Genomic DNA, 23,695 nt, shown 5'->3' with positions numbered 1-23,695 from the left:
TTACAGGAGAAGCCCCACAGTGAAACAAATGATCACCAGCAGCTATTTAGACCCCATTAAGAAAACACAAGCGGATTGGCTATCTCAGACTCCTGCGGGTTTTTACACTTGCGGCTCTTGTAATATATGTGGATTAGGCATGAATAAGACTAAGAAATTCAGTTTTAATACTGATCAAGTGCACACAATCAAGGAATTTATTAACTGCAATAGTGAGGGTGTTGTATACGCCATTCTATGTGAATGTAACAAAGTATACATCGGGAGCACTCAAAGAAAACTCAAATTGAGAATACAGGAACATGTCAGATCAATACAGAACCTCTATTTTCCTGGCGAGGGTATAAGATGCTTTGACCACCCTGAAGAAGCCCATGTTTGGGCGAAACAAATTGGCTGTGTTCCTTTGAACCATCCAGCATTCTTAGAATAAAGACACACCAATGGCTACTAACAACAACGTGGACTCTTTTGTTATTCACTGGCACTTCTTTTTCTACTGTATATACTTGTTGCCTCTCATACCCCCTGTTTGAATGTTTTACTTTATGGTCATATGGCAGCTGGCCATTTGAGGTGGGCAACACTTTAAGGAATAGTGTCTAGACTAGGCGGTGCAATCCTACTTAAAACCCGGCTGCCTTCTCCATTAATACATGCATACATATGTAATGTAATGTATGTATACTTGTAAAGCGCACTGTTACCTCGTTATGTGGTGTCCTGGCGCTGTATACCGCTGGGGAACCCGTCCTGGCTTTCCCTGTGAGAGGGCACCCCCAAGGTGAAGCCAGGCATACCCGGCGCTGCTAGGGCCATTGTGGAGATTAAGCAAGCTATTGCCCAGAGTTGCAGAGTGGGAGCCATGGTTAGCGTAGGCACCTAGGCGAGAATTATCGAGTCCGCGGACATTGACCCAAGACCCTGCCGCGTCGGGAATTGAACCCTGGTCCCGGGCTGACCTCTGCTTCAGGGTCTGCCGCTTCTAACCAGTGAGCCACACTTCTCCATATATATATATACACACATACAAATATAAATACATAAATGTGATAAAGGTATTAAATAGATGAGGTTTCACACTTCACGCAATGAAAAATATAGTTTTCTACGGAAATGAAAAGTCAGCATGTTGTTTCCTCAAATGAGACTGATCAGCAGAAAAGGAATCAACAGCACAGATCTCCTGATGACAATCACCCTGGAAACACCCAGCAGCTTCAGCACATCTCACCGAGGGGGATCTCCGACTGTGACTGTGGTTAAAGAGGATCAATAGCTCACAAGAGCACCAGGTCACATGAGGCACGAGTGTGGATGATATGAGGCCAACAAGAGGCTGACATGAGGCCAACAAGAGGCTGACATGAGGCCAACAAGAGGCTGACATGAGGCCAACAAGAGGCTGACAAGAGGTTACCAAGAGGCTGAGATGAGACTCACACAGGGTCCATAGCAGCTGACACGAGGCCAACAAGATCCTGACATAAGCCTCACATGAGCCCCAGTGAGGATGATATGAGGCAAAAAAAGCTGATATGAACCTCACACGCTAGTATGAGGCGGACACAAGGCTGTAATGAGGCTTAAACAATGCTCCAGAGAGGCTAACATGGGACTCACATGAGGCATTAGTGAGGCTGACATGAAACTGGCATGAGGTTCACTCAAGCTTCCAGTGAGGTTGACATGAGGCTTTAATGTGACTGATGATGAGGCGGACACGAGGCTCTGGTGCCGTGGACATGAGGCTCACACGTGGCTGACAAGAGGCGTTCATGTGTTTAACAGAGGCCCACGTGACCTCACATGCAGCTCACTTGGGGCGTGTGGGACCTTTTTTCTGGGCCTTTGGCAGTTTGTCTTTTATTGGCAGTTTCTAGGATGCGTTCTCCATTGGTAACAGGATTGAGTAGCCAAGACTAGATAAGTTGCAGGTAGAGACAGAGGGTTTGGAAGTCACCTACAGTTACAACTTGGTTATGAACTTAATAAACTCACTGTCCAGACACAGCTGTACCTTAACAATCAGTCTTTTATTTACATCCAGTGAAGGTTCACACCTAAAACAAGGCAGATGTTAAAAGGCAGGCGATCCTGTCACCTTCAGATGCTGGGTATGACCATACATGTATTTATAGCGCTTTCACAGTAAAGCTCTGGATTGAACTAACATTAAGCACTACGGTCAGTGTCAGCCCCCCACCCCGGACTTGGGGATGTATGGGGTACAGCACCATTCTGCTGTTCTTGATTCTTGAAACAGGCTCCATTGTATTTTAACATTAATATAGTGTTTATTACCCTAAAGCGCTTGCCTACATGGGCAGCACAGGACACCATGTAGGGAGTGTGGATGGAAGGTGTTAGCTTCGTTTTGATGCTCTACAGGAAGTGTTTTCATGCAATGAGGGATGAACATTCAGGTGTGGTTATCATGTAAAGGGACACAGCCATTAGCAGCGTGATGGATGAAGAAGTGTGAGAGAGAGGCGCGCAGTCCATGAAGTGTGAGAGAGAGGCGCGCAGTCGATGAAGTGTGAGAGAGAGGCGCACAGTCGATGAAGTGTAAGAGAGAGGCACGCAGTCCATGAAGTGTAAGAGAGAGGCGTGCTGTCTATGAAGTGTGAGAGAGAGGCACGCAGTCGATGAAGTGTGAGAGAGAGGCGCCCAGTCGGTGAAGTGTGAGAGAGAGGCGCGCAGTCGATGAAGTGTAAGAGAGAGGCGCGCAGTCGGTGAAGTGTAAGAGAGAGGCACGCAGTCCATGAAGTGTAAGAGAGAGGCACGCAGTCCATGAAGTGTGAGAGAGAGGCGCGCAGTCCATGAAGTGTAAGAGAGAGGCGTGCTGTCTATGAAGTGTGAGAGAGAGGCGCGCAGTCCATGAAGTGTGAGAGAGAGGCGCGCAGTCGATGAAGTGTGAGAGAGAGGCGCACAGTCGATGAAGTGTAAGAGAGAGGCACGCAGTCCATGAAGTGTAAGAGAGAGGCGTGCTGTCTATGAAGTGTGAGAGAGAGGCACGCAGTCGATGAAGTGTGAGAGAGAGGCGCCCAGTCGGTGAAGTGTGAGAGAGAGGCGCGCAGTCGATGAAGTGTAAGAGAGAGGCGCGCAGTCGGTGAAGTGTAAGAGAGAGGCACGTAGTCCATGAAGTGTAAGAGAGAGGCACGCAGTCCATGAAGTGTGAGAGAGAGGCGCGCAGTCCATGAAGTGTAAGAGAGAGGCGTGCTGTCTATGAAGTGTGAGAGAGAGGCGCGCAGTCCATGAAGTGTAAGAGAGAGGCGCGCAGTCGATGAAGAGTGAGAGAGAGGCGCCCAGTCGGTGAAGTGTGAGAGAGAGGCGCGCAGTCGATGAAGTGTAAGAGAGAGGCACGCAGTCCATGAAGTGTAAGAGAGAGGCACGCAGTCCATGAAGTGTGAGAGAGAGGCGCGCAGTCCATGAAGTGTGAGAGAGAGGCGCTCAGTCGATGAAGTGTGAGAGAAAGGCGCACAGTCGATGAAGTGTGAGAGAGAGGCGCTCAGTCAATGAAGTGTAAGAGACAGGCGCGCAGTCAATGAAGTGTGAGAGAGAAGTGCTCAGTCGATGAAGTTTTAGAGAGAGGCACTCAGTCGATGAAGTGTGAGAGAGAGGCGCGCAGTCGATGAAGTGTGAGAGAGAGGAGCTCAGTCGATGAAGTGTGAGAGAGAGGCGCGCAGTCGATGAAGTGTGAGAGAGAGGCGCGCAGTCGATGAAGTGTAAGAGAGAGGCACGCAGTCGATGAAGTGTCACAGCATAGAGTTAGCTTGGACCTGCAGTGTTAGATTACGTTATAGTTCTCTGGTGGGCGGCGGCGTGTGGCAGATCTCTTCATTTATTTCTTGCCTGTTGAGTTGGTGAAGGGTGGTTTGTTGCTGTGCACTGGTACAGTACTGGGTGATTGACATGACCTGCAGTGGTTCTGTTTTAAGTAGTTTAGGAGGGTTGTGGACACAAGAGACTCATTATGCTGCAGGACCGCTGAGTGTTATAGGCCAAGTATTAGTGAGGGCCAGGAGGGGTATGACTATGTATGAATTTACTTCATAATATAATACACAGGTTAGACACAGGTCAACCCTTCACAGCTCACCAGGCATAGAATCCTATTTGAGGGTTTGTGTTCATCAGGAGAGTGGGCCGGTAGTGTTGTTGCACATCTGTGGACTGTAGTTGTAGTCGAAGGAGTGATTACTGTTTCAGATTCTATCTCGGGCTATGGAGCGGTGTAGATACCTTGGAAACCATGTGTTCACCTCTCTTCTGAACTGTGAATGCTCTGATGCTGCACATCTTACCTGGTAGTGAGCTGCGGAGCCTGGCAGCGTGTACTTGCCTTCTATGGATTTCTTATCGCAGACATTTATGATGATCCAGAATGCAACACTTAAGTACAGTTTGGAACTTTTGATTGTATTACTTGTAGTTTATTTCTGGGTGTAGTAAATCTTGGGAGGCTAAGATGATGATGTACATACAGTGCCTTGAACATTACTTTTCAAGCGCTATGCAGCCAGTGGAGTGCTTGCAAACTGATGTCATGTTTCCTTGGGTGAAGGTGGAGAAGGGGTCTTGAGGCCGCATTTTGGATTAGGTGTCATGTGTATTATGAAAGCGCGCTATCACCCGTGAGGGTATCCTGGTGCTGAGCAGGTGTGTGTGTCTAGCCCCGCCAATGGCAGGTTGTTTAATCTCCTGTGAGCATATCCTGGTGCTGAGCAGGTGTGTGTGCCTAGCTCTGCCTACAGTAGGTTGGTTAATCACCCGTGAGGGTATCCTGGTGCTGAGCAGGTGTGTGTGCCTAGCTCTGCCTACAGTAGGTTGGTTAATCACCCGTGAGGGTATCCTGGTGTTGAGCAGGTGTGTGTGCCTAGCTCTGCCTACAGTAGGTTGGTTAATCACCCGTGAGGGTATCCTGGTGCAGAGCAGGTGTGTGTGCCTAGCTCTGCCTACAGTAGGTTGGTTAATCACCCATGAGGGTATCCTGGTGCTGAGCAGGTGTGTGTGCCTAGCTCTTCCTACCGTAGGTTGGTTAATCACCCGTGAGGGTATCCTGGTGCTGAGCAGGTGTGTGTGCCTAGCTCTGCCTACAGTAGGTTGGTTAATCACCTGCGAGGGTATCCTGGCGCCGAGCAGGTGTGTGTGCCTAGATCTGCCTACAGTAGGTTGGTTGATCACCCGCGAGGGTATCCTGGTGCCGAGCAGGTGTGTGTGCCTAGCTCTGCCTACAGTAGGTTGGTTAATCACCCGTGAGGGTATCCTGGTGCCGAGCAGGTGTGTGTGCCTAGATCTGCCTACAGTAGGTTGGTTAATCACCCGTTAGGGTATCCTGGTGCTGAACAGGTGTGTGTGCTTAGATCGGCTTACAGTAGGTTGGTTAATCACCCGTGAGGGTATCCTGGTGCTGAGCAGGTGTGTGTGCCTAGCTCTGCCAACAGTAGGTTGGTTAATTACCCGCGAGGGTATACTGGTGCTGAGCAGGTGTCTGTGCCTAGATCTGCTTACAGTAGGTTGGTTAATCACCGGCAAGGGTATCCTGGTGCTGAGCAGGTGTGTGTGCCTAGCTCTGCCTACCGTAGGTTGGTTAATCAACAACCGGCAAGGGTATCCTGGTGCTGAGCAGGTGTGTGTGCCTAGCTCTGCCTACCGTAGGTTGGTTAATCACCTGTGAGGGTATCCTGGTGCTGAGCAGGTGTGCGTGCCTAGCCATGCCTAGAGTAGGTTGGTTAATCACCGGCAAGGGTATCCTGGTGCTGAGCAGGTGTGTGTGCCTAGCTCTGCCTACCGTAGGTTGGTTAATCACCGGCAAGGGTATCCTGGTGCTGAGCAGGTGTGTGTGCCTAGCTCTGCCTACCGTAGGTTTGTTAATCACCTGTGAGGGTATCCTGGTGCTGAGCAGTTGTGTGTGCCTAGCTCTGCCTACCGTAGGTTGGTTAATCACCTGTGAGGGTATCCTGGTGCTGTGCAGGTGTGTGTGTGCCTAGCTCTGCCTACAGTCGGTTGGTTAAATACCCGTGAGGGTATCCTGGTGCTGAGCAGGTGTGTGTGCCTAGCTCTGCCTACCGTAGGTTGGTTAATCACCTGTGAGTGTATCCTGGTGCTGAGCAGGTGTGTGTGCCTAGCCCTGCCTACCGTAGGTTGGTTAATCACCCATAAGGGTAACCTGGTCCTGAGCAAGTGAGTGTGCCTAGCTCTGCCTACCGTAGGTTGGTTAATCACCTGTGAGGGTATCCTGGTGCTGAGCAGGTGTGTGTGCCTAGCTCTGCCTACAGTCGGACGGTTAATCACCCATGAGGGTATCCTGGTGCTGAGCAGCTGTGTGTGCCTAGCTCTGCCTACCGTAGGTTGGGTAATCACCTGTGAGGGTATCCTGGCGCTGAGCAGGTGTGCGTGCCTAGCACTGCCTAGAGTAGGTTGGTTAATCACCCGTGAGGGTATCATGGTGCTGAGCAGGTGTGTGTGCCTAGCACTGCCTACCGTAGGTTGGTTAATCACCTGTGAGGGTATCCTGGTGCTCAGCAGGTGTGTGTGTCTAGCTCTGCCTACAGTAGTCTGGTTAATCACCCGTGAGGGTATCCTTGTGCTGAGCAGGTGTGTGTGCCTAGCTCTGCCTACAGCAGGTTGGTTAATCACCCATGAGGGTATCCTGGTGCTGAGCAGGTGTGTGTGCCTAGCTCTGCCTACAGTCGGTTGGTTAATCACCCGTGAGGGTATCCTGGTGCTGAGCAGGTGTGTGTGCCCACCTCTGCCTAGAGTAGGTTGGTTAATCACCCGCGAGGGTATCCTGGTGCTGAGCAGATGTGTGTGCCTAGCTCTGCCTACAGCGTTGTTTAAATGAAAAGTCAGGTCTTCAGCTTCTAGCAGAACTCAAGAAGCTAGGAGGAGGCTATGATGTGGAGTGGGAGGCTGTTCCACGCTTTAGGAGCGATATAAGAGGACACACATCCCCCTGTTCTACTTATGTGTATGTGTGGGATGTGTGTGAGTAGCAGTCCTAATGAGAGCAAGTCTGTGTGGATGGTGGAAAGAGATGTGATGGTTTAGGTGGTGGGTCATACGTTGTGCAGTGTCTTGAATGTATGAGTGAGGAGTTGGAAAAGTATTTATTGTATGATTGTGTTGGGTTGGAATGTTAAATGTCTGCTGTCCCTTCTCTGCTGCCTTAGATGTGGAACATTGGCATGAGACTATGATGTCAAATAGAACGCATGGAGCAGAGGATGGAGAGAACTGACAAGGCTGGTTATATGTTTCCTGCTGGGATCTATATACTGCAATAAACGTCCTGTGTACTACAAACTCGCGTGGACTCACTCACTACAAAATATGTCAACATGGGAGGGATTGGGCATGCTAAGTCAAGTTTGGGCATTTGGGCACTCTCAGAGTCAGACTCACAGGACACAGACACTGAAGACACTAACATGTGTGTCCTTAGCGTGGAGTGTGAATTGGACTCCGCAGTTTTGGGAGTACATGGTACAAGGAAGAAACCTAAATGTGAAATTAACATTGGTAGTATTTTATTCACTATTAGTGTTGATTCTGGTTCCTCGTATACTATAATTAATGAATCAGTATAGGATGAGAAATTTAAAACAGTGTGAGGTGAAAATCTGGAAGTTCCGGACATTTCTCCCAAGAGCTTCACAGGTGAATCGATTTCTTTAGTTGGTTACAGGGAATTGATGTTTCAGTTTAAGGATCGTAAAGCAGAATGCAAATTGTACGTTGCCAAGTCTGGTCCATCGGTATTAGGGCGGTGGGACCAGGGGGAATTAGGCATAATCTTCGATCCTAATACTCCGGATCCGGTACTTATAGCACAGAAGGAAAATGAAGGAGTTAGATGGAATTCTCAAGGAGTTTCAATCTGTCTTCTCTGTTGGGATGGAGAAACTTAAAGGTTTCCAACATCGCATTATTCTGAAAGAGAATGCCGTTCCATGCATTCACAGAGCTAGGAATATAACTATTTCCATCAGAGAGGATGTTTCAAAAAAATGTATACTTTGTTGGAGGCTGGGATCATAGAACCGATGGAATCCTCTGAATGGATTGCGCCTTTATGGTTATCTCAAGACTAGCCAATACAACACTTAGGATCGGCATAGATTTAAGAGATTTAAATACAAATATTCTCATTGACCAGTTCCCCTTACCGAGGATCAACAAACTACTTGCTTCTACCAAAGGTGCTCCGTGGTTATCTACTATTGGTCTTACATCGGCCTACCACCAAGTACCTTTACGTCCTGAAAGTAGAAGATTGACAGCCTTGACCACTCCTTTTGGATGTTTCCTGTTTGGAAGGATACCATTTGGGTTGGCGTCCGCCGCTGCGAGGTTTCAGAGGCTGATGTTCAAGATCTTTGGGAACCAGAAGAAAGTTGTGTTTTTCCAGGGTGACATTTTAATTATGGGGAAATCCAAGGAGGAACACAATATTATCCAGAGGAAAGTTTTGGATTTATTACAAGAGAATGGATTAACAGTGCAACTGACTAAGTGTAACTTTGCTAGTAATCCAGTCACATATTTGGGATATGAAGTGAGTGAAAGGGGTATGGAACTTAAAACATCATTAGTGGACGCGATCATGAATGCCCCCTTACACTCTAATAAAGATAAGGTGAGAGTTTTTGGGGGGATGGCAAAATATTATGCTAAGTATGTCATGCATTTCTCAAGCAAAGCATTCCGGTTGAGACAATTCCTTAAAGTCAAGTCAGAACTTATATGGTCTGAAGAGTGTAAAACTGCATGTCAGTTATTCAAGGATTGTATTTGCACTACCCCAGCCCTTTAGGGTTTTGATCCAACTTTAAGGAGCATAGTGACTAACGATGCCAGCTGCAAGGGTTTAGGTGCAGTTCTTACCCAGGTTGATGCTAAAGGAAATTAATTGGTCATTGAATTTGCTTCCTTTGCAATTACCCCAATGGAAGAAAGGTACTCAGTTATAGAAAAAGAGGTCCTTGCTTGCGTTTGGAACACTAACGAGCTTTCATTTGGGGTTCTAGGTTCACATTAAGAAGTGAACACAAGCCACTTATGAAAGTCTTAACCACAAAGGGATTTTTGAGAGCTTCCCCCAGGTTGGCACGTATATCAATAGGGTTATTAGATTTCAACTATGACATATGTTACGTAGCAGGGGTCAGTGTATGTGAAAACTAGGGCAACATCCACATCACTGCGTGCGAGATGGAATATTATCATCTCACCAGTCTCTGACTGATCGTCTACTTCTTCCTTTAGATGGTCCTAAATGCACATGGCCTATCTAAAATGTAGCGATTAAAATTAGATAAAAACACAACTATATCATAAATTGCCCTTGTTTTCACATACACTGGGTGTATTGGTTGTTTATTTGGGATCTTGAGCAGGTCTATAGTGAATGTTTTATATTTATATTTACAGATTATGGACCAGACTGCAGCTGGTTCCCTGGCTCTACATACATATTAAGTATCGTAATTTTATCATTTTGTTCACATTGGCAGCAGAGTGACATGATGTACGTCCTGACGAATGCCACAAAACTTTGGTCATCAAGGCAGAAACATGTTGACCTAGTCATATTGGGAATATCCATATCCCTATTTCTCACACTGTTGTTTAGTTCTATCCGCCTGGGACAAACAATAAATTCATTTGTCCTTTGAGGAGATAGTTTTAACTCACTATTTTGATTTTCTTTTGCACTCGGCCCCTCACTCATCTTAAAACACTGGATGAAAAAAACACCTCACGCTCCTCTCCTGTGAGAGAGTTGTAGCCCACACTGTGTACCTTGCGATCGCAGTGTGCAAGAAGGAACCCAATGATGAATCATGTCACCTCGGGTGAGTGAGGGTTCTCGTCTTTAAAAAAATAATTGCCGTTCCAATTTTCAACCTTTCTTATCATTTCTCATCTTACATTTAGGTATAGTTGGCACACCATCCGGGCATTTCTTGTGAGTATTATAGTTTAGCAGCGGTATCATGGATGACCTTATTGTGAGATTAAAGATATTTATCTTGCCAGGTCGAAATGGCAGTTTAACCCCTTCGCCGCCGGGCTAATTCCCCTCCTGTGCGGGGTGAGAGGGGCCGCGTGCGGCGACGCGGTGCTCGTGACGAACTCAGCTCGTCATGCTGCACAGCGGATCTGTGCTCATGACAAGCTCAGCTCGTCACAACTCCGCCCACTTAATGGAATGCCCCTCACAGGAGGGGAATTTTCCCTGCGTGGGCCGTCCGCGGCGGTTATGACGTGCTCAGCTCGTCATGAGCACAGCTCCACTGTGCCCCAGAGCTGAAGGAGTTAATCTGTACACATGGGCTTTTCAACGGCAATCCTGAGACATGGTTAGAATGCTACTTAAGTGGGGGGGCACAGGCAATGCTGCAGGCCCACTTGTGGCGTTTAATTTACAGTCCCTGGGCACCAGTAGTGCACTTTACTAGGGACGTTTAACTAAATTAAATATGATAATTGGGTATGAGCCAATATTACTATGTTTTGAGGAGAGAGCACATACACTTTAGCACTGGTTAGCGGTGGTAAAGTGCTCAGAGTCCTAAGGCCAACAAGAATGAAATCGGAACAAGTGGAGGAAGGAAAAGTTTTGGATTTATTACAAGAGAATGGATTAACAGTGCTACTGACTAAGTGTAACTTTGCTTGTAATCCAGTCACATATTTGGGATATGAAGTGAGTGAAAGGGGTATGGAACTTAAAACATCATTAGTGGACGCGATCATGAATGCCTCCTTACACTCTAATAAAGATAAGGTGAGAGTTTTTGGGGGGATGGCAAAAAAAAAAAAAAAAAAAAAAGTGGAGGAAGGCAAAAAGTAAGGGGTGACCCTGCAGAGAAGGCCATTTTCAAACAGGATAAGTTCAACCTGCTCAATAATGAAGATTTACCGAGAACCCTTGATGGGCTCAGCTATCACTGTCTGTTGTGGTTATTTACATAATACTCCCATACAATTTTCCAAATTAAGGGTAATGTTTATAAGAGTTTATCACCACAGGAAAGTCACTTTTCATAATGTTCCTATTGTGATAAATTCTTTGCCTTGTTTATAAGGCGGTGATAAGCCACTTAACGTGGCCTAATGTGTCCTTGTGAATAAGGCCCCCTTTCACGCAGCAAATAGCGGGAAAGGGCAATGGATGTTGTGTTGGGCGCTCCGTCAGGTGAGATGCTGTAATTCTTCCTATTCACTCTGGAGTTGAGGACAGTGTACCCTCGGGTGAGACACACCACACTGACACTCAATAGCAGCCAATTTACAAGTCCAATATTTTAAAACATGGTTCAGTTTGGTTATAACTCCTGGGAAAACAGGGCAGAGGGCACGAGATGGCCACAACGCCAGGTGTTTGGGATAGATTTGGTACATATGTTAGCAGACTGATCAGTACTTGGGAGATCAGTGATTATTTAGATTAAAAAATTAAATTGGGTGATATAATTGAGGTACCCTTCAGCTTATGCTACTAAAGCCAGAATCTGCAAAGCACACAGCTACCTCCGACAGAGGTCTCCAGGCTCTGGGGGCCGTCGGGAAGATTAAGCAAGCTATTGCCCAGAGTCACATGGTGCTGAGCTGATCTGCCGAACCGTGAAACCTGTGGTCCAGAGTCAGGCACCCTGGCCGCTACGCCACACCTCTACCACTACTAGGGGATCATAATGAAGTTGTGCCCTCTTATGCACAAGCATTTAAGTTTTTGGCAATGGCTGTACTGAAGCTGTGTTTAACAAGACCTTGGTTGGACCTTCCTCGCCCCTCATTTCAGCAATGGTTGGCACGAGTTCTAATGGTATATAACATGGAAACTGCAGTGTATGCGCGAAAAGGTAAAACAGCTCGAAAAAAAGGGCTGAGGGCATGGGCTCCTTTGAGGGGTTGGATTCTTTTGAGATCAGGAGGGGATTGGTTTTGCAATCGGGGATTGTATATGATGCTATGTTTTAGAGCTTGTATCTATTGTACTGTATTAATTGGTGAAATTCACGAGACACGTTCTGGATTAATAGCTTAACGTGTTTTAGTCCATCAGTAAGTATTGTTGTAAGGCACATGTCACTTTATGTCTTAATATGTATAGTATCTTTTATAATTGAGTCATATATGAATAAAGTATTTATTTATTTCATTATTTGCTGCTTTATGAAATTATGTATTTGTGTACTGTCTGCTTGTGTTTTAATTTTTTTTTAAATGTGTATTTTTTTAGAGCTTTTTAACATAAAATAAATGTATTTATATTTTTAACTATTTCAAATAATGTAGTGTAAATGTAGTTTATTCGGTCCCACCACTATATTCCATGGGAGGGAGTGTGTTCTGCACTCTCATCATTTCCCCCTCACACACAGATTTCACAAATGCCACCATCAGCTCTTTTTAAGTGCAGTTTCATGTGTCTGTGCCTGTTTTATAGATCCCTCTTAGAGGCTGCTCATCAGATGCGGCTCAGATCAGAGGACCTCTCACTGCCTCCAGCCCCTCTGAGGATCCTGAGCACTAGTGGAGGCTCCAAAGGCACCGAGGACGGATCACAGAATGGATCAAACTTCATCTACAGGTAATTCTGATGCAGTCTCAGGGAAGAGGTGAGTAAACCTAATATGAGGGCAATGGTTACTGATATGCAGTCTGGGCAGGGGAGCTGAAGCCCCCTCTCTTATCTAGTAGTGTTTCTCATGCAGTCTGGCCAGAGTAAATGAATTATATTCTACACAGGGTCATTGTAGGTCAATTTATGGATTCACACCTAATAGCAGCACACAACGCAGCAGACAAATGTGTTGCACTCTGTAGCACAGGGGGGAGTGAACAGCAGTGCAGGGTCATATGAGCTAAGATTGCCCTGCTGTTGTTGCACCTGAACTGGTGCTCTAATTAGGATGCCTTACACAACGCACAGCCTAGCACCATGGTGCAGGGGTGAGTTTGTGTTGTATATTGTAGGGTTTGTACAGGAAGCAGACCCTTCCAGTACAAATTCCTGTGCCTACACAAACTCTGAGGGATGGCACACATTGAACTAGTTCTGTGTCCTGCTACTCAAATGCAACCTGTAGCAGTTTTTGCAGAAATAAAAACATTTCCCCTTGTTAATGCTTGCTTCTAGGGAGCGTTAGTTTTATCCGCAAACACAAAATTGCGGGTGTTTGTGTTGATCCACCAAAGGAACACTCCGAGAACCCCCACTTGGTGCAAAGCGACACAAAATACATTTGGCACTGAGAAAAAGCTGTGCATGGTTGCACTTTGCATGGCTCTGCGTTGTTTAGTAAATGCAAAGTAACGCACGAAGGGTCTTGTGCTGCCTGGTGTTACTTTGCTTCATGTTGGAGTTACATGGGCTGAGCATGGGCGCTCCTGTGCATCCATCCATCCATGTATTTTGATGCAAATCCAGATGTACAAAGACTTGTAACCCTGGCTTTATACCAGAATGGTAAGCCTACTTGACAGAGGCATAACAGCTAAATATATCTTTATTTCTCATTGTTATTTCCTCTTTCTAAGTGTGCAACATCCTGCAGCACACATAGTAATATGAATATGCCTCTAAGGGTTGTTTTGTATCTGGGAGGTGTCCCTTGCGGCCCACATATGGTGTCTGTGCTGATGCTGAGAAGCACAGGGTGCACCAGCGTCAGAAGAGAGCAGAAATGCACCATATCCTTGTGAATGTTGAGCATATCTGCCCTTTCCCGCAATGAAAGTTGTGCTGCGTCAACAAATAGTAAATGTGCTCCATAGTTTTTAGTAGTGATCTGCACAAGTATCAATTCTACAATATTGTCTAACAAAATATTGACAATGTAGGCAGATGAGGGGTTAAAACAATAAATATATATTTCTTTATGCATGCTTCCCGTGATAATATGTTGGTAGCTGATGTCTTGTAGTAGATATATGTGCCGACCGATATCTCTGGACTCAATATTTTCATATAAACCACTGACAATCAGTGACTACACTTGACACTCAATGAGACACATTAAGTGCACATTGAGAGGCAATGTTCTGCACTGACACACACCGAGAGGCTATGGTCAGCACTGACACACACCGAGAGGCAATGGTCATCACTGACACACACCGAGAGGCAATGGTCAGCACTGACACATACTGAGAGGCAATGGTCAGCACTGACACATACCGAGAGGCTATGGTCAGCACTGACACACACCGAGAGGCAATGGTCAGCACTGACACATACCGAGAGGCTATGGTCAGCACTGACACACACCGAGAGGCAATGGTCAGCACTGACACACACCGAGAGGCAATGGTCAGCACTGACACATACTGAGAGGCAATGGTCAGCACTGACACATACCGAGAGGCTATGGTCAGCACTGACACACACCGAGAGGCAATGGTCAGCACTGACACATACCGAGAGGCTATGGTCAGCACTGACACACACCGAGAGGCAATGGTCAGCACTGACACACACCGAGAGGCAATGGTCAGCACTGACACACTGAGAGGCTATGGTCAGCACTGACACACACCAAGACTCTATGGTCAGCACTGACACACACCAAGACTCTATGGTCAGCACTGACACACACCGAGAGGCTCTGGTATGCACTGACTAACACCGAGAGGCTATGGGCAGCACTGACAGACACTGAGAGGCTAGGGTCAACGCTGACACACACCGTATGGTCTATGGTCAGCAGTGACACTGACCCGGATGCTGTGGTCAGCACTGACACACAACCAGAGGCTGTGGTCAGCAGACACACACCGAGATACTATGGTCAGCAGTGGCACACACCCAGAGGCTGTGGTCTGCACTACAACACACCCAGAGGCTATGGTCATCCCTTACATACACCGAGAGGTTATGGTCAGCATTGACACACACTGAGAGGCTATGGTCAGCACTGACACACACAGAGAGGCTATGGTCAGCACTGACACACACAGAGAGGCTATGATCAGCACTGACACACACTCAGAAGCTACGGTTAGCACTGACACACACCAATAGGCTGTGGTCAGCATTGACACACACCGAGAGTCTATGGTCCACACCAACATACACCCAAAAGCAATGGTCAGCAGTGACACAAACTGAGAGGCTATTGTGGGTAGTGACACAAACCGAGAGGCTATAGTCAGTACTGACGCACACCCAGAGGCTATGATCTGCAATGAAACACACCGAGAGGCTATAGTCAGCACTTTCATACACACAGAGGCTATGGTCAGCACTGACACACACCCAGAGGCTATGGCCAGCGCTGACACACACCCAGAGGCTATGGTCAGCACTTTCAACACACACAGAGGCTATGGTCAGCACTGACACACACCCAGAGGCTATGGTCAGCACTGACACACACCCAGAGGTTATGGTCAGTATTTACACACAGATATAAACAAACATTGTCCAACTTTGAAAAGTACCAAAATCTGTGGTCAGCCTCTGCACCAACTGAGATTCAGTGGAAAGACTTTGAACACATTCATAGACACAGTCTAGCTTTGCCAAAGCTTTGGTACACACACTGAGCCCGAGTCCACAAATGGTACATACAGTGAGTCGTGAAGGAGTCTCCACACTCTGGGCGGAATCTCCGTAATGAGAATTCTCATCGCAGAAATTCCACCCCAAGTGCAGAGACTCCTGCATGACCGCAGGGTCTCCGCTATGAATGCACTGTCCCTTTGTGAATCAGGCCTTTAGTGACCTTTCTTGGCACACACTGAGACTAAGTGACTAGGTTTGGCACATACTGAGACTTAGTGACCAGAGGCTCAATGACCCATCTTGGGACACACTGAGACTCAGTGACCAGTCTTGGCACACACAGAGACTAAGTGATCAGTCTTGGCAAACACATATAGTCATTGGAGTGACTCGGCACACATTAACTGAGGATATTACAAGTCGCCCTGTGATTTTGTAGTCCAGCTACAGGCAGGAGATCCACTCCCACATGTTAAGTTAACACAGGATTCTGTGATTTCCTCTCCAGGTGGCAGGGAGATCCCTCGTCTACGGAGGCAGGCGATAACACTGGGAGTGATGGTTGCAGTCAACGTATTCATAAACATCGTGCTCTACCGTCTGGGTAAGTAGTGTTGAGTTGACTTTCAGACACCATAAGACCCCCTCCCCCCGTGGCACGTGAAAGGGCCTCTCTGCCTCAGACATGATTGGAAAAACTACAGATGAAAAGAAATAGAGGCTCCTGATTTGATATTGTAACCACAGAATTACAGTGAGGAGGTGGTCGTCGGCCTCAGCCGTAATGTCTGATTCAAACTTGTGCCTTTAACACTCTTTAATATGTACATTTTGCTGGATGATGAAGATGGAGATGGTGATGATGATGAAGATGATGATAATTAAGTGTTTCAAGTGCTAACAGTTAGTGATGGATAATGATGATGATGCTGTTGATGGAGAGGATATTGATGGTAATTATGATGATGATGATGGTGTTGATGGAGATGATATTGACGGTGATTATGATGATGATGCTGATGATGGAGATAATGTTGATGGTGATTATGATGCTGATGATGATGCTGATGATGGGGATTTTATTGATGATGATTATGATGATGGTTATTATTATTATTATTAAGTGTTCTTAGTGTTGAGAGTGACATAAGGCTCCTGAAGGGGGTGCCCTGGTTAGTGATGGATGATAATATGTTAGAAAGTGTTACTGTGAAGAGCTGTTGCTGATGAAATGTGAAAGTGCTGAAAATACCTCCACTGACTCCAACTGACTGAAATAAGTGCAGTCGTTCATTAAATAATTCAACCAAGAAAACATTCTTTCAACTAAATTTGCTAAACAGCCAAAGGTTATGAAGTGTCACTCACGAAGTAGGGAAATACTTTTGTTGTGTGTCAAACAAGCCTGACCCACGCCCAGGAGGTTTGGGGTTCACTAACCCCAAGAAAACTTTGAGAAAACAACAACAAACTATTAATTACTCATCGTTAATACTGGAACTGCTGAGGGTACAGGTTTTTCACGGAGGTGAGGGCAAGAGTAAGCGAATAGGGTTTCAAAACTACAGATCAGGCACGTAGAATTAAGTGGGAGAAGATAATACTGGATGCTTTTCTTAGATAAGTTATATGTAGAAGGCGCGGAAGACATCGAACATTGTCTTGATAATTGCTCACAGGACAGCATGGTATTAGATCCCTACAGATCTAGTAAAGAGGATTGCCGACAATCTATTGGCCAATGGCAGAGCAGGAGATACTAAGGGGGAACAATGGTTTGACAGTGCATTCTCCAAGGCAGATAAATCCCTCGTGACCGCTTTGAAACAAAAACCCTCAGATGTGGGAAAGGTGAAAGCATGTAGGAGAGCCTATAAATTAGCAATCAAGCAAAGGAAAGAAGCTATAAGGGATCAGGCATGGGATGATTTAAGTCAGGCCAGTATATTGTTCAATAGATCCAAATTTGGGGAAGTTGTCAATAGTCCTTTCTTTGCAGACCAGCACTCCTTAAGAGTGGATTACACCATCCCCCTGATAAATGGGTCAATCACTTTGAAAAGATTTATAGAGAGGTGGATGTAAGAAATGAAATGAAATGATTCGTACTTGTAAAGCACACTTATACTCATGAGTGTCTTGGCGCTATACGCATACCGCTGTGGAACCCTTCCTGGCTTTTCCCTGTGAAATGCCCACTCCTGGACACCCCCAAGGTGAAGCCAGGCATTATTCGCGTTGTTGGTGCCGTTGTGGAGATTAAGCAAGCTATTGCCCAGAGTCGCAGTGTGGGACCCATGGTTAGAATAGGCACCGAGGCGAGAATGATCAGGTCCGAGGAAATTGACCCCAAGACCCGCCGAGGTGGGAATAGAACCCTGGTCCCAGGCCAGGCCTCAGCATCAGGGTCTGCCGCTCTAACCATTGAGCCACACTTCTCCACTGTAAGAGTGAAAGTTAATTCTTGGGAGCCTAGCGTAAATATGCGACCATTGATCTTTAGCGTAGACGAGGTTCTAAAAACCATTGTGGTCACAGCCAGGAGGAAAGCGCGAGGTCCTGATGGGGTTCCATTGGATCTTTATAAAGCCAATCTGGTGAGGTGGACCAAGATCCTGACCCGGGTTTTTAATGAAGCAGCTGTGAGGGGCTTGTTGCTCTCATGGTCCACTGCGGCCATCTTAGCAATTTTCAAAAAGGGAGCGAGGGACGACCCAGCCTGTTATAACACAAACTCCCTACTTGATTCATCTGCAAAATTTATGGGAAAGTTGATTTTGGAACCCCTAACATTATGGCTAGAAGGCTCTATTGTCAGTTCAGAACTGCAATATGGCTTTAGGAAAGGGAGAGGAACCCTAGACCAATGCATCAATTTGCTCTTGGCGATTGGTAAATATACAATAGCCAAAAGGGGACATTTGCACATGGCTTTTTTGGACTTGACGCCCGCATTTTACTGTGTAAATAGGTCCAAACTATGGCCTGTGCTACTAGATACGGGTTTGAACGCTGATCTGGTGGCTTACTTGCACTGGTCACACTCAAATCTGATTCAGAGATATAATGAAAATGGCTCACTTTCAGGATCCTGGGAGGTCAGGCGGGGGTAAAACAGGGATGCATCTTAGTCCCAGTTCTGTTCACCCTATACATTAATAACCTTGGGATGATCTCTCAACTGTGTAAAGATATACCCAGAGCAGGTCCCACACTTATCCCAGCTCTGCTACATGCTGACGATGCAGTGTTACTTTCCAGAAAGGCTGTGGGGCTACAAAGTATTTTAAATACTTGACCGGACTTTATGGTTTTACTTGATTTTTCTATTAATTTTTAGAAGTCACATACATATAATGGCGACAGGCAATACAAAGCTCGCCAAACGTAGGCTTTTTTGTAGGGAGGGAGAACTGACCAAGGTCTCCACATTCCCTTATTTGGGCATTCTGTTTGATGATAGGGGGTCTTGGGTGGCTCAAAGAGCCTTCAAAAAATATCTTGGCTAGTGCAGCAGGAGCCACTATGAATTTTGCTAGGAGATTGGGGGCCAAACCGTTACCCGCGCTATTGAAGGTTTATAGTGGTAAATGCATACCCATGGCCACATACGGCAGTGATGTTTGGGGCTATAAAGATGTTAGTGAACTTCAAGACTTTGAGAACAAATTCCTGTGCAGACTCCTGGCCTTACCGTAGGTCTATGGGTTTTGTGGACAAAAAAGAACACCTGTCCTCTACATGCCGTAATCTCCAATAATATTCCAGGGATTTTCTCTAGACTTACTTACCCCCTTGTACCCCGTCCTTCATGGTACATGAGTAACTTGGGCAGGGTTACATCTCTCATCTTATTGCTATGGCCCCAGTAACGCAATGGTTGAAAATTTGGTCCAACCCCAATAATACGTTGAATCAGTTTGTCCTAGAGGACTGTATGAAGCTTGATGGGGCTCTTGATATTCCATGGTCGGGTTACGTCTTAGAGCAGTTAACCCCTCCCAGGCTTATGACGGAACCGCTCCGTCATGCCCCTCGGGTGGGCTGTGCTGGTGACGGAGCGGTTCCGTCATGGCCATGACGGAACCGCTCCGTCTCAAGCACAGCCCACCCGAGGGCCATGACGGAGCAGTTCCGTCATAAGCGTCGGAGCGCCGCGTGGCCGCCCAACCCCCTTAGCGCTGCGGCGGAATTGCCGCCGCAGCGAAAGGGTTAAAGATTCGAGGGCGTTCCGAGATGTTTACACATCATAGGCTGATGCGCCCCAGGGAGCTGAGAGATAAAAAATCACTGTTCTTGGCCAGGAGGATGGCAGAAATGTAAACCAGGAAACTCACTAGGCCCACAATAAGGCAATATCTAATATTGAGTCCAGGGACTTTAAGACAGCCTCATTGGATGTATATGAAAAACCTGCATCATTACTTTCTTCTAACTAGGTTTAGGTTTAATTTTATTCTCTGGTGTTTATCTGCCCCTTGGGGTTTCTCTACGTCAGGTATTTTAAAGCCTTGTTCTTGTGATCATTTCTTGGAATAAGAGCCTAAACATTTTATCTTTATTTGTGACTTTTGCCGTAACTTGTGAAAAAATATATTCTTCCACTGTAATTTTGGTCCAGTGAAGCCAGCACTGATATACTTGCAAATGCTGTCTTCGCCTCTGATTTGCTTTGGAGTTTACAGTTTTTTAACAGACAAAGGAAAAAAACTTCCCAAAGCATTAATGTGCTACTTTTTCTTTCTGCTCTTTGATGATATTCATGGCCTTTTAAGAACAAGGGGCCCGATGTAGGTCGGTCGGTAACGGCCGAAAATCGGTATTTTCGGCCGTTACCGATCGGTATCGAGCCATCGGGATGTAGCAGTCCCAAAACCGGCCGAATCGTTGAATAAACCGAATCGGAAAAATTACCGATTCGGCAGAATACCGAATCGGAAATTACCCCGATTCGGCAAATATACCGATTCGGTAACAAACCGAATCGGTAAAAAATTGGGAATCAGAAAATCGCCGATTCGGTAGAATACCGAATCGGAAAAACACAGAATCGGAAAAAAAAACGAATCGGTGAATTGATCGATTCGGGAAAATTACCGATTCGGTATAAAACCGATTCTGTGTGAAAAACTGAAGATTGAGATGTAGGAAAGCTCTGCAATACCGATTTAGCATCAATTTCGGTTTTTAAGAATCGGTATTTACCATAGATTGGAATCAGGTGGTAACCAGGTGCAACCTATAAAAAAGGACCCAAAATGCATTTCTGCTTGCATCATGGCAGCTTTTTATGTCATAGCAAGACGGCTACGGCTACAGCAGGATGGAGAGAGGGAATGGCTGAGACAGGAGCAGGTGTATAGACAGCGGATCACCCTGGTCATGCTCACAGATGCAGAGATCCTACAGAGGTACAGGCTGGACCCAGAGACCATCTTAGAGCTCATTAGGGACCTCAAACCCCTGTTGCAGCACCCCACCCCAAGGCACACGCAATCCCAGTGCACGTGCACGTGCTATGCAGCCTACACCTGCTTGCGTCTGGCAGCTATCAAAGTGCAGTAGCTGCGGTAGGAGGGGTGAGCCAGAGCTGCCTGTCCCGGTTCTTCCACAAGTTCCTAGACGCCATGATACAAAGGATGGACCAATACATTTCCTTCCCTGCAACCCATGCAGAACTGGTACAGACAAAAGCAGACTTCTACCAGATGGCAAGATTCCCCCACATCATTGGCTGCATAGATGGCACACACATTCCGATTTGTCCCCCTGCTGACACGGAATACATATACCGTAATCGGAAGTCAACGCACACCATAAATGTGCAGGTGATTTGTAATGCCAAGTGTGTCATCACTGACCTGGTAGCAAAATTCCCAGGGAGTACCCATGACTCCTACATCTTTCAAAATAGCGGAATTTATGCACGGCTGACGGCAGGGTAATTCGGTGAAGGATACCTCCTAGGTAAGACACAGTGTCAGACCCCCATAACCTAAATAGCAGTGTGAAGTACATGTATGCATGTGAGTAATGTTACCCCTTTTTCTTCTAGGCGACAGTGCATATGCCCTCCGCTCATTCATTCTCACCCCCTACCTCAACCCCCCAACACCCAGCCAAAGGAGGTATAACCGTGCACACAAAAGCACAAGGAATGTAGTAGAACGGACCTTCGGCATCTGGAAAAGCAGGTTCAGATGCCTGCACAAGAGTGGAGGTGCTAGACAATATACCCCCATCACCTGCTGCAAGATGATTGCTGTCTGTGCAATGTTGCACAACCTTGCGGTCAAGAAGGGCACAGAGGTAGAGTTGTCTGACTACGAGGACCCCGACGATGACATTGCTGTGCCATTTACACAACCTGCTGGAGTGTCTACACCAAATGATGGCAGGTACAGACGTGAGGAGATAACAGACAACTATTTCTGAGTGAGTACAGATGCACAGACACGTTGTGTATGTCAAGAAATGCAAATTTTTATTTTCTGTATAACGTGACAGCACTGATGTGCAACAATAGAAATAATAACAACAAAATGTGGTCAGGAAATGTGCCGGGTTGCCTCACCCACAATGGCAGTCTCATTTCTTGCTGCGTTTTGCAGACCCACTGGGATGCGCCTCCCCCCCTTCTGCATATCCGGCTGCCTCTGCCGAGCGCCTGGTGCTCCGGCGCGGCTCGGACACTGCGCTGGCAGGACTGCTGCGGCTGCTGCTGTCCCCAGCCTCTGCCACGTCCAGGGCAGGATTCACAACAGTGTTAGAAATAATTAGTGCCTCCATGGCACTGGTGATGCGGGCCATGCCCCTGGTCACCTCAGCAGTGTTATTAGTGAGGCACTCCTCCATATTTGCCCCTCGGCGGCATAGCAGGGCTGTTGATGCTGCAAGCCTGTTAATGGCCCGGTTCTGTACTCGGGCATCCCTGCGCCGTATGTGCTCATGTTGGTCTAACTTTGCACACAGCTGTGTCATGGCAGTTGTCATTCTGCCCATACCTGTGGCTATTTCCCGGTTGGTTGCAACTAAGTCAACAATCCCCTTTGTCAACTCCCCCATCTGCAGGTTGTGCTGTCGCAATTGGCGGTGACAAGCAAGGATGGATTTGGCCTGCATCCGCTGTATCCGGACCATGCACCCCTCTAGCCCTTGGAAGACGCTGCCCTCCCGTGATGGAATAGCACTGCCACTGCTGGAAGTGCGTGGACGGCGGCGTTCGGTGTTGGTCTGCTGTATGGGCTGCTGTGCCACAGGTGTGACAGGTGTGGGATCTGGTGCCTGACCCGCAGCTCCCTCCATGATGGACAATGGGGCCACATTAATCCTCCTGGCTATAGCTGTGGCAGGTGCTGGCTGGGACCGTGTGGGTGTGTCCTCTGGGGAGAACTGGAGTGTTGGGGATTGCGACAATTGGGGGGAGTGGGGGAAAAAAGAGGGAATGTCCTGAGTCATCCTCAATTGCAGTCTCGCTGCTGTCCTCCACCTCCTGCGACTCAGCCATGCTGCTTGGCCCTGCCACCGCACTGTCTGCTGTTGCTGGTGCTGAGGCTTGTGCAGCTGCTGCTCCACTACCTGATGGTGGCCCTAGGAATAAAGTAGCATTTGTCAACTGAGTGGAAATGTCTTCCTGTCACTACAATAAATGCATTGCACATGTCAATTTCATTACTCAGATTATTTCTTAAGGTGCATTGCAGAGTCATGTGCACTGTAAAATGTTCCTACATTATCTGGCTACATTTCCCATCATGAATTGCACATTTATATTGCTAGCAGTACTGCACTGGGTTTTGGCTGTACATGGGGGCCAATGGGGAGGTGTCTGGTAGGGTGTGTCATGCTGTGCATGCTTCTTACCTTTAGCTTTGGCTCTGGCTGAGCTGTCCAGGCCCCCAACTCCGACCACACTCTCCCTCGCGATAGTTGTCGATACCAGTTCCTCCAGTTCAGTGAGGGGGGTCGCGGGGTTCCTGCCGCCACCAAAAATGGCCACTAAAGCGGCGAAAATTGCCTATTGATAATATGCCCCTTAGTCTGCTTGCCATTCTCTTATTGTTGGGAGCGGGCCCCCAGCCCGTCTAATTGCCACCAGGGGCTTGGCAAGAAGTAGACCAATGGCCAATAAGGGGCGCACTGCTTTCTCCACTTTCAGATCCCAACACAACAACG

General features: G+C 47.0%; 1 protein-coding gene across 1 annotated transcript in view; it reads left to right on the top strand.

The window, feature by feature from the left end:
• Window positions 1-1,116: 1,116 nt before the first annotated feature.
• LOC144769974 (butyrophilin subfamily 1 member A1-like) overlaps window positions 1,117-23,695 on the top strand; it is a 143,782-nt gene continuing 121,203 nt past the window's right edge. The window contains exons 1-2 of the mRNA XM_078654169.1: window positions 1,117-1,261; window positions 16,029-16,124. Coding sequence (XP_078510295.1) covers window positions 1,117-1,261; window positions 16,029-16,124 — 241 coding nt within the window. The remainder of the gene's footprint in view (window positions 1,262-16,028; window positions 16,125-23,695) is intronic.

Source organism: Lissotriton helveticus, chromosome 7, assembly GCF_964261635.1.
Source record: "Lissotriton helveticus chromosome 7, aLisHel1.1, whole genome shotgun sequence".
Taxonomy (NCBI): Eukaryota; Metazoa; Chordata; class Amphibia; order Caudata; family Salamandridae; genus Lissotriton; species Lissotriton helveticus.
Note: the sequence above shows the minus strand (reverse complement) of the source record. Positions and strands in the feature narration are given on the sequence as shown.